The sequence below is a fragment of the Nansenia antarctica genome (genome assembly GCF_963989245.1).
Source record: "Nansenia antarctica genome assembly, chromosome: 2".
NCBI lineage: Eukaryota > Metazoa > Chordata > Actinopteri > Argentiniformes > Microstomatidae > Nansenia > Nansenia antarctica.
The window spans coordinates 50197351-50209228 of NC_137675.1; the positions used below are offsets into that span (position 1 = coordinate 50197351).

An 11878-nucleotide genomic window follows, 5' to 3' on the forward strand; every position below is an offset into this window, starting at 1 on the left:
CTAATGAGGGTTTCTACACCGTTCCGGAGAAACGTTGACTAATCCCGGTGGTTGGAATTGGACTAGGAAATGTAGGAGAAATGCATACAAAGCGCTTCGCTTTAGCTTCGCTTCTCAGTTGACTTGATGTTTTTTAATTGGACAGGAGAGATGACCTTGTTTCCTACGCTCCCAGGTGCCCCTTGCTCACACTTGGCAAGAGAGCGTTTGTTTTTTGGAGGCTAGCAGCGTTATCCTGAAACGGCACGACTTGGTAGAATCAATACTTCTGATTCCAGTGTGAGTGCCGGGTACATTATGCAACATGCATAGACAGATAACGCTCATTTTCCTGTTGATATTCTTAGTTTGGAATTTCATGTCACCGGACACCTGCAGTCAGTCATTTCATATTTGTCTGTCTGTGTGTGTGTGTGTGTAAGTGAGAGAGTGTGTGTGTGTGTATGTGTATATGTGTGTGTGTGTGTGTGTGTGTGTGTGTGTGAGTGTGTGTGTGTGAGTGTGTGTGTGTGTGTGTGTGAGTGAGAGTGTGTGTATGTGTTTATGTGTGTGTGTGTGTGTGTGTGTATGCGCGCGTACGTGTATGTGTGTGTCTGTGTGTGTGTGTGTGTGTGTGTGTGTGTGCCTGTTGGCCTGTTGTGTTGGCCTGGCGGCCAATATGGTCAGACAGAGAACAGAGAGGGGGGCCGTGTGAGGTCATTGTGAGTTGTTGCCTGGTACTTTTCCACTGCTTGAAGTTTCGAATTCCCTCGCTCCTCTCAGAACCAGTGTGCTTTGCTGTATGCTGTAGAGCAGGGGTCGGCAACCTATGGCACGCGTGCCAGCAGTGGCACGCGACAGCTTAAACAGTGGCACGCAAGCAATAAGTGCGAGAATGGGAGAATGTTTTTTTGTTTTTTGGCCGCGTTCGTAAATTCGCACACACTGGGTTCAACGTCACAATGGTACCAAGTAATTTGATTGGACTAGAGGCAGTCTCAGGGACGCTCCGGCGCTCTCAGGGCGAATTTACGAATGCAGCCCTAGTCTCTCATCCACTCCACGAGAGTTGTATTCTGGCGCCAATTTTCAAAGTAAAATTCTGAAATTGATTCGATACAAGTGTTACTGTTAAGGAGGCTTTCCTCTGTAGCTCAGATGTTTTGTTTGAAGGCTTATCAAACAAAGACACAATAAAATCAAGAATAAAAGACATCCCAGTGTCAGCCAGAAGTGTGGAACGAAGAATAGGAGAAATGGCAGAAAACGTGAAAGCGCAGCAGACCGCTGGTTTGAAAGATGCGACGGTGTTTAGCCTCGCACTTGATGAGAGCGTAGATGTGAATGACATGCCACGTCTGGCTGTCATAGCAGGATACTGTGATTCTGCTGTAAGGGAGGAGCTCTGCTGCCTAAAACCAATGCCAGAAACAACAAAAGATGAGGACATCGCCAAAGTTCTTATCGAGCATTTTGTGGAGTGAGGGATTGACATTAGCAGGATTTTTGCGGTGACAACAGATGGTGCCCCTGCCATGGTCGGGAAACAGAGGGGAGCGGTTGCATTAATTGAGGAACGAGTTGGTCACCCCATTATGAAACTCCACTGCATCATACACCAAGAAAACTTATGTGCAAAGATGTCAACGTCTGATCTTAATGAGGTTATGGCTACAGTGGTGAAGGTTGTTAACTTCATAGTTAAGCGATCTGCACTGACACACTGTGTGAGCAGATATTCTCACACATGAAGAGCGTGCTGAGCCTCTCACGCAGCCGTCTGACAACTGACCACTCCGAAGCTTGTCTGTTACTTAAAGTGACCAAGTACCACCCCCAGATAATGGAGTTGAGTAAAGGAAAACAGGGCCAGGGATCACATTGATTGTTAGGACTGTTTACATGGCTTTGCATACATAGCTCTTTGCTAACAAAAAAAAAATGTTGTTGTGGTTGGAATGAAAGAATAAAATGTAAGTAACAACCAAATAATGATATAAATATAAATTATAATTCATACAAGTAAGACCCTTGTATAATCACCATCCAGTTAGGCCTACTTATTAAAATGATAACCATAGGGAGCGCAGTTACCAACTTTGTTAGAAATTGAGCGCACCAATTTGCTTAAAGTTGTGCTACGCATCACAACGTTTTAGTTGTCTTAGATGTTATGTTGGTAATTTTGTTCAAGTTTCAGTTAGTTGACTGTTAGGCCTGTTTATTTAGCATACATGGCTTTGCATACATAGCTCTTTGCTGAAAATTGTTGTTCATGTTGTGGAATAAAATTGCAGATCTGTTGGTCTGTTTGGTTTGGTTTGATGTCGAGTCATAATTAATGTTGATATTGTGGTTGGCACACTGACTAACAAGAACATTTAAAAATGGCACTTCATATAAAAAAGGTTGCCTACCCCTGCTGTAGAGTATCTCCCCCTTATGCACATTGTATTAAACCTCCATTCCCTTGCGGCCCGTTCCTCCCACAGATGTACCAGCACGGCAGGGACCTGTGTGAGAGCCTGTGGGGCGACGCCTTCATGACGGTGGAGGACGAGGAGGAGCGTGGGGAGGGCAACGGCGGGCGTCCCTGCGGCTGCCTCACCCTCAGCCCCTCGGACCGGGAGGTGATCGCCGCCCTCAGGGCCCAGGACGAGGACCCGGAGGAGCTGGACACCACCAAGAGCGGCCTGCCTCAGTACCGCGCGCCCTGCCACACGCAGCCCAAGCCCGCCACGCTCCCCCCGCAGGCCCGGAGGAGCGGCGGCGGCGACAACTCGGTGATGAAGCGTAAGCGCTCCGTCCTGGTGGAAGACGCGGAGGGCAGCGGGAGCGGGTTGTAAGAGCGACCCCCCCCCGGGCGGACTCACCTCCTGGCCCGGACCCCTCCTGGAGTCTCACGTCAGAGTCTGTCACGCTTGTCCTCCCGCTCAGGTCGCTAACGCGCTCCTCTAGCTAACCTTCCCTCCCATACTCCACCCTCATAAGCCACCCAACAAAATACAGATGATAGAATCTCCATGTTTTCAAGTAATTACTTCCACACGAGACGAACGGACATGACACAATAAGCGCGCATACTGTAGCAAATAACATGCCTCTACACTGTGTGGGTTGAATATTGAATGATAAACATCTCGGAGGTTGACTGTAGCTGTACTGACAATCCTAATGTACAGCTAACTAACATCAGAATGTATACCGGTGTATAGTGTATATAACAGTGTATTGACCAGGCGACGCTTAACGGGCGACATTATCGTAACGATAAACAGGTGTCATCGTTCATGACCTTTCCGTGTTTGACATGTAATAGTCAAGTCATCGTCAAGTGTTCTCATCATAGATAAGTACAGTCGATCCTGCAGAAGCTACATGAATACAGTATCTAGTATCTTGGGAGGTGCCTGGGGCCTACTCATATCATATACAGTCATGTTTACCCAGCCGTAGACTGCCACTGGGTAGGTGTTGCTAAAAAAAAACTGGGTTATATAGGACACATTCCAGTATTTCCATTACCAGGACGAGGCAGGGAGGAGCTAGACACTCAACAGACCGATAAGACATCCCATATCATCTCTCTGTCCATCCTAGACTCCTAGACTGTTTTTTCCAGAACATCTAGAGGCATACTTTGTACATTAGTCATCTGTCATCGTGCTTTGGCAGACGTTAGTATATTGTGAATTGCGTGCTGTATCGTCTTCTCGTCATGAGCCGTTTGATAGTGGAGGAGGTACGGCGGGTTTGGGCGTTGCCGGTGGTGACGGGTGCGCAGAAACACCAGTGGGTTGAAGCTGTGTGAAGCCACTTACCTTCCTGCACCCATAAGATGCAAAGAAGTGTTGTGTAATACTCGAGTGTATACTAGATAAGAGGATGTTTTGTTTTTCATTTTCTTTGAATTTCCAGAAAGATGATCTGCCCACAGGACAGAAATAAGATCACTGATATATAATAACCATCGCTCATCATGTCAGTTAGGCTTTTGTGGTACAGTAGTGATCATAATGCGTCAGAAGTCTACGGAAAGCGCTGTTGTTGTTTTTTCCGGGAAAATGCCGGGAAGTTGCGTTAGAGTTACTGTACTGTTTCTTTTAGCTATCAACGGAACATGACAGAGGACCAAAGTGGAACCTGCTTGTCTGAATGTGACAAGCATGCCAGATGTGCTGTTCTCTTCTTTTTCTTGACATCCTCAATAAAGACAGGATTTCTAAGTCATGACCGACTCTTCTCTGCTTTACTGTATGTTGTAGATACAGATTTGTAGATCTGGTAGATTATGTTGTCTGTTGCCCAGAGCAAAATACATTACAAATGTTAAAGTCCTCAAGTCCTCTTGGTCATTTTTCTGTTTTTTTATTTTTATTTGAATCCACCTCAAACCAAGTAGCGGAGAAACATGCTCTGAATCAAAACACAGGCAAAACAACTGCTAATAGCTAGCGCTAAAAAAGAACTTCGCTACAAACACCTGTAGTTTATTTGTACTTAATAATGGGCCTATATGTTTGCTATGAAGAAATGTCTCCTGACTGTGGGGTTAGGGCAAGGTATTTATGACCTCCTGGCCTCTCCCCCTTGACCTGATAGGACCACTGGCTGTGACTGCATTTGGACTTTGGTTATAAGTAAGGGTGTGGGCTCTGGCCCTCGCTCTCTTCTCTCCCACCTCTTGACCAAGCAGCTCTCTCTCTCTCGCTCTCTCTCAGGCCGCTCCTCTCAGGCCCTCTCTCTCTCTCTGTGCCTGACCACGCAGCTCCTCTCTGTCCCCCTCCCCCTCTCTCTCCTCTCTCTCTCTCTCTGCCAGACCAGCGTCCAGCTTTGATGTCTGTATACTTTTGTATTTTGAATAAATGGTCTTAACCTGCTCAATAACTATTCTTCATTTTAGTAGCCAACAGGTTAGAAATATACAACACACCTAACCCTAACTGTATGTTTAGCATATTACAACATGCTGATAGAACATCAACATGCTAAAAACACATAACTACACATAATTAGTTGATCACACAGTCCTTGCTTTTGAACACCTACGGCAGACGAGACAGTGAATCCAATTCACAAATTATTAAGTAAGTATTTAGAGATCTAAAACTATTGGTTGTTATATTAAGTGGGCTCTTCAATACTTATGTAATACTTTGCAATATGCAAAAAAACAAAAGCAATTTTCTTTTCCAAAAAACAAGCTTTTTGGTCATTTGCGCAACTTGATGGTTGCCGACCAACAGATCTTTTCACCAGACCGTGTCACAAATAGCAAGAGTCAGCCTTCCGAATCGAACATGAATAGCACCGATGTTCAGAAATAATAATCAGTTATGCTTTAAGTGAACGCAGTGGTCGCATGCTGGGAATTCAAAACGAGGCTCCCCTCGTTAAGTGTTCTCCCTTCGCAGCTCTGTCGAACAGTTTGACCTTTCACCTCAGGCCAAGAACACTGTGTATTCCAGGGACGATCACATGACATCACCCGCCATGTCCGCAGGGCCTGTCCACCTCCGACCGTGGAACACTGAGTGACGGTTCCATCCCCCACCTCCACACACCCACCCACCCACCCACCCACAACCTCAGTCTACTGATGATACGCTGTGACATGTCTTCCCTTTCAGAGACCTGCCACTCATCGTTGACCTTTCCTTTACACAGACAGACAAAAGTCAGCTTGACAGTTTCGCTCTGGTCTCACAAACCTATAATCCAGAAAATAAAAAAGAGACTTGCCATACGTTTAGAATGACAATGTGGAGTTTGGAATAAAGCAATTTCCCACTCCAATTATTGGTGGGCAACAGCAGCTGCTACTCTGCAATAGCTGTCTGATAAAAGTGAGTGAGTGTGTGACTGTGTGTGCTCATGCGCGCGTGCATCTGTGTGTTTTTTTGTGTGTGTGTGTGTGTGTGTGTGTGTGTGTGCACTTAAGTATCGCTTGACATTTTCTTGCCAAAAGAACAGACAGCATCCCATGTTGGGACTGCTGCAATTTATACTGTATAATAAACTGCTGGCCGGAAGATGTCTGATGATGATTCACTTTGAACATCATCATCAGAGGTAGTCACAGAGCTGGAGAAACATGCATGCACGCACACACACGCACACACACACACACACACACACACACACACACACACACACACACACACACACACACACACACACACACACACACACATAAATGCATTATATACAATACATTCACATTCTAACTTTACATACAGCATCATATGACAATGGGTGCATTCAAATGTGGTACTCTGGTACACTGACCTTCATATGTTCAGACAATTTACCTTTAAAGTGCTAATTAAGGCTCTAGGCTACAGGTAATCTCTCTCTCTCTCTCTCTCACGCTCTATCCCTGTCTGTCCCCCCCCCACCCCCTCTCTCTCTCTCTCCTCTCTCTGTCCCTCTCCTCTCGGTCCCTGTCCCTCTGTCTCTCTGTGTTCACATTAATGTGATTGGTGGTGACTCATGACATAGCTACTTCTTCTTTCTGTCTACATTGTTGACTTCCATTAGCATCACTTACCCTGTTCCGTTATTGGTAGTTACTGTGACCAGTGGACTAGCTTGCTAAAGCTAGGAGACCTGTCTAGAAACCTCACCCATCCCTCGAGCCTATGACCATGCCAACAGCGCCACTGTCTGGTTACTGAAAGTGAGGAGAATTTACAAAAAGACTGACAGTCCTTCTATCCACTCTTTCACACTGACGTAGCTGTCATTGTCTTTGTCAAATGCATGGAAAACTAGCAACACAAGAGATTATTATACACCACAACATTGTAACCTTGTAACCGTACGCAATACGCCTAGCCTAACTACTGTTATATACAACCACAGGCATAACTTACTTCTATACATCATCAGATCATCAGTCATTCCAAAAGTGTTGTGCAGTATATTCCTGCATTTGCCGTTCCCTACTCTCCTGGCACTCTGCTCCCCCAATAGTCCGTTGAAAAATCGGATTAGTAGTCCAGTCAATCTGTGGTTTAACCCAGGGGAAATTGCAATAGTAATCATTCAAGTTTTTTTGTGATCCCTAGGGACAACCAAATAACATATTAAAAGTCTTAGTCTTAATATTTATTGGATCAAGGTAAATTCAGGGGTCGAAAATGTGTTTTTTTGTGCCAGGCGCAACACAGCCAGTTAATAGGATAAAAAAATTAACTAATAGATATCACCATGAAACTTCCCCAGTTAATCACTTACATTAAGACTACTATTTTTTGTATTACAAGTTTTCTGAAATATTATGTTTAAATATGCAAATTAGGCATTATCTAATGAAATATGTGCTAATTTGCATAACATTCAAGATCAGAAATCTGAACATTGGATAAAGCCAGGCTAAAAATTCTTGTTTCATGTTGTTGTCATATTAGAGTCACGGTCCTCTATAACAGGGAATTTGGAATTTGGAACGTTCCATGGCCATCAATTGTTCGGATATTATGGTCAGCATTATCAGCAACATATTGTATGAAGTGCCCAGGTGTGAGTCCACGTACCTCACGTTTCTCAGCTACTGCAGCACTTCTTTCATACATCTGTACCTCTGGATATGAACAGCCAAACCCAAGGTGATACAGACTGTCAACTAGAAATGTTGATGCAAAGTGGTGATGCATTTGTACACCAACCCCAAGCTGAAGTGGTGGAAGTAGAGCTCTTGGTCTGGTAGCTTGCATCATGGCTTGGCCGATGGAACAAACTTTTAATTCCTTTTCTTTCCCAACAAATAGTGTGCGCAGGAAGAGTTGCAGAGACTGTGGAACATATAGCAGTGTCTTCATCACTGATGACATTTCTAGACTTGTTGGATAGGAACTATTTCCCTGCACAACAGACCTAATGTCAGATTTCAAGACTTCTGCTGCAGCCATAATAAGCCTCTCCTTGTCATTATCATTGCTCTTGGATCCTTCAAAAAAGTCATGGAGAATTGCTGAAGCCGTCCTTCGGAATGTCACCACATTCTGTTTTCCTTTTACCTCACTGAGCAAAATGTCACAACCAAAGTGACTCTGAAGTTGTTCTTTCATGTGGCGAAAGCTGTATGGGTCCTCATCATCTCCTAAGTAGTCCTTCATCCTGATGATGAGGTCATTTATTGTCGTCTGCTCCTCATCACTATGGCGCAGATAGTCTGCCACTTTCAAAAAAGCATCACCACGAGAAAGGGACCGGGGCCTCCCAGATTTACGCCTTTTTGAGCCATCTTGAAAACACTTGTCTTCCAGTTCTGAAGCTGCCGTTGCAAGACTTGTGGTATACTGTGTCAGCAGCGTGAAGGTCATTCACATATAGCAATCTTCCTCTCACTATATCAGACCAATGGTCCGAACGCTTAGTGCAACATTCAAGTAATTTGGTCTGGAAGTCTTTGGTCCTGACAGGAATCAGTTTGAACTCTTTTAACTTGCCTGAATATCTGTCATGCACCCCACAAAACAAACAGTGATCTTTGTATGAAAATGAGGGGCCAGATGATCTGCGCTTACAACCAACTACCCCTGCTTCAATATCTTGCTGCTGTTTCTTCTGTTTTTCTATGTCCTGTGGGTTGGTAAATTTCCTCCGGCATTCTACATGAACCACTTGGCCAGGGACTACGGTTGCATTGTTCATTGGCTCTGACAATACCATCACATCCCTTCTGGGTTAACTTGACAGTCGGCACGTCATCAGATGTTTGGTTCCCACAGAATACACACTCATCCGTCTCCATCTGGAACAAAGTTATTAAACAAGGCACACTTTTAACACTGGACAAGGTATACACCAACATCAAACGTGCTTACAAGGCTAGTCCGCTAGCTCATCTAGGCATGTCTGACCATGTGTCAATCCTCCTGATCCCAGCATACACTACCATGGGGAAAAGTGCTCCCATCACCACTAAGACTGTCAGAACCTGGCCAGAAGGGTCCGCTCCACTGCAGATCTGCCTAAATGACACCCCATGGCAGGAATATGAGCATGAGGACCTGGAACAGTACACGTCGTCGGTTCTGAACCACATAGTGAACTGCACCAACTCAGTCACCGTGGACAAACGGGTCCGGGTCTACCCCAACACGAAGCCATGGATGACTGGGAAGGTCCAAAAACTGATCAACGAGAGGGACAACGCCTTCTTCGCAGGGAAGACCACACCGCTGTACAGCACCACCAGGGCTAACCTAAAGCGCGGAATCAAAGCGGCCAAGGCAGACCACAGAGAGAAGATTGAGGAATGCTTCCTGAGCAACGACTCCAGGCAGATGTGGCAGGGGGTTCAGCACATGACAAACTTCAGAGCCAACAGGCTCACAGCCGCAGAGGACGACCCCCTGCTGGCGGGAAAGCTGAACACCTTCTACGCCCGGTTCGACGAGGGGCGAACGGAGGTAACCACAACACAAACACCACTCTCTCCAGCTCTCAGCAGCCTCACCCTCACAGAGCATGAAGTGAGACGCGTGCTGAAGGCGGTGGACCCCAGGAAAGCCTCGGGGCCGGATGGCGTCCTGGGACGGGTGCTGAGGGATTGCGCCGACCAGCTGGCCGGGGTTTTCACCAACATCTTCAACCAGTCCCTGTCCCAGGCCACCATCCCACCCTGCCTGAAAACCTCAACTATCATCCCAGTCCCGAAGAAAAGCACGGTGAGCTGCCTAAACGACTACCGCCCGGTGGCACTCACACCAATCATCATGAAGTGCTTCGAGAAACTAGTCCGGGCCCACATACTCACACGCCTCCCGCCCAACCTGGATCCATACCAGTTCGCCTACAGAGCCCACAGGTCCACAGAGGACGCCATCGCGACGACTCTCCACGCCACTCTATCCCACCTGGAGAGGGGAAACAGCTACGCGAGACTGCTCTTTGTGGACTTCAGCTCCGCCTTCAACACCATCCTCCCAGACAGGCTAGTGACCAAACTACTAGACCTGGGTCTATCACACTCTATATGTGCATGGATCAAGGACTTCCTGACCGACCGCCCCCAGAGGGTGCGGATGGGCCCCCACACCTCCACAGCCCTCAGACTCAGCACTGGGTCCCCCCAGGGCTGCGTGCTAAGCCCCATCCTCTACAACCTCTACACCTACGACTTCACCCCCGTCCACCCCAGCAACTCCATCGTAAAGTTTGCAGACGACACCACCGTGGTGGGATGCATCTCGGGGGGGGACGAGGCGGCGTACAGGGATGAGGTAGAGCAACTGAGCAAGCTGTGCAAGGTTAACAACCTGCTGCTGAACAAGTCAAAGACCCAGGAAATCATCGTAGACTTCAGGAGGAAAAAGTCCGAGATCCAGCCCCTGCTCATCGACGGAGAGAGCGTGGAGAGAGTCTCAACCCTCCGATTCCTGGGGATGCACATGCGGGATGACCTGACCTGGAAGGACAACACAAAAGCCACCATCAAGAAGGCACAACAGCGGCTATACATCCTGAGATTCCTCAGGAAGGAACACAGCAAGCAGGAGATACTGGTGACCTTCTACCGCGGCGCAGTGGAGAGCATCCTCACCTACGGCATCTGCAACTGGTTCTCCAGCTGCACAACCGCGGAGAGAAATGCGCTACAGAGAGTCGTGAGAACAGCACAGAAGATCACCGGCGCCCCCCTCCCCTCTCTGGAAGAGCTGTACAACACACGCTGTCTCAGGAAGGCCTCCAAGATCTCCAGGGACCCAACCCACCCTGGGTACGAACACTTTACCCAGCTGCCCTCGAAAAGGCGGTTCAGGACCTTGGCCGCAAGGACAAACAGACTGAAGAACAGCTTCTACCACAGGGCCGTCCAGGCCCTGAACACAGCAAAGACCTAGGTTCTGGGCCCTGGACAGTCTGGACGGATTGATGGCAGCTGCTGGACTGAAAAAATCAGGTGTAGTGCTGAGGCACAAATATGTACATTTCAAGCCTGCAAACTGCGACACTTTAAATAAATGTGCAATAACACTATTGTGCAATATGACAACCCTAGTCGTCTATCTGTACAGTATAGTATAGTGGATAGTGTACATAGCCTTTATTTATGTAAACCAGCTCCTTCCCTTCTTGTGATTTTTTTTAAAAGTTTTTTTTTCTTCTTTCCTAACACCAGGGGAGCCACCCCTCCTAAATTTCGTTGTTTGGTACCTGTACTGTAGCAATGACAATAAAGACCATTCATTCATTCATTCATTCATTTAAACTTCTGATATATTTTGCTCTGCTAACGAACACTATCACCCTGCCAGCTGTGGCTAGCTAGCAAATGTCAGCTAACCACTAGCTAACATGACGAGTAACCTGTAATTCAATGCAGCAAAAATGAAGACTGTTGACAATTATAAACGTGTTTTATTGTATTGAGTCGTAGAATTAAAGGAATGTCTAATCCTTTGTTTGAACTAGGCTACTTACCAGTGACAGCTGTACACACACTGTGGCTAGCTAGCAAACGTCAGCTAACCGCTAGCGAAGAGTAACCTGTAATTCAATGCAGCAAACGTTTTTTTTTTTAAACCGGGCGTTTTTCTACCCGGTTTTGCCTTCCATCCACACGCACCCGGCGTTCGCGGTTACTGAAACCGTGCTTTCTTGAGAACTCCGGCCAGGGTGAACTTTTGTAGAAACTCCGGTTTCAGCTGAGAGGTGTATACGAGAAAACCGGGGTTTTCGGCTTGAACGTCAATTGTGCGACATCTTTGACGTCAGAATATATGCGCCATTAGGCATTAGGCATTAGGCTACTTGTAAACAAAGAAGAAGAAGCAGAAGAAGAAGAGGCTACATGTGCTAAGATGGACGTAAGGAAGATCCTGCTGATTTTAAACATGCTAACAGGAGTAGTTTCTTGTATGCAGAATAAAATCCAGTTAATCGCCGA

General features: G+C 46.6%; 1 protein-coding gene across 1 annotated transcript in view; it reads left to right on the forward strand.

The window, feature by feature from the left end:
* rtbdn (retbindin) overlaps positions 1-2825 on the forward strand; it is a gene marked incomplete at its 3' end in the record, with an annotated part of 9573 nt that extends 6748 nt beyond the window's left edge. Inside the window, exon 6 of the mRNA XM_080524064.1 lies at positions 2472-2825. Within this exon, the coding sequence (XP_080380190.1) occupies positions 2472-2825 (354 nt within the window). The remainder of the gene's footprint in view (positions 1-2471) is intronic.
* Between the last annotated feature and the right edge of the window lie 9053 nt (positions 2826-11878).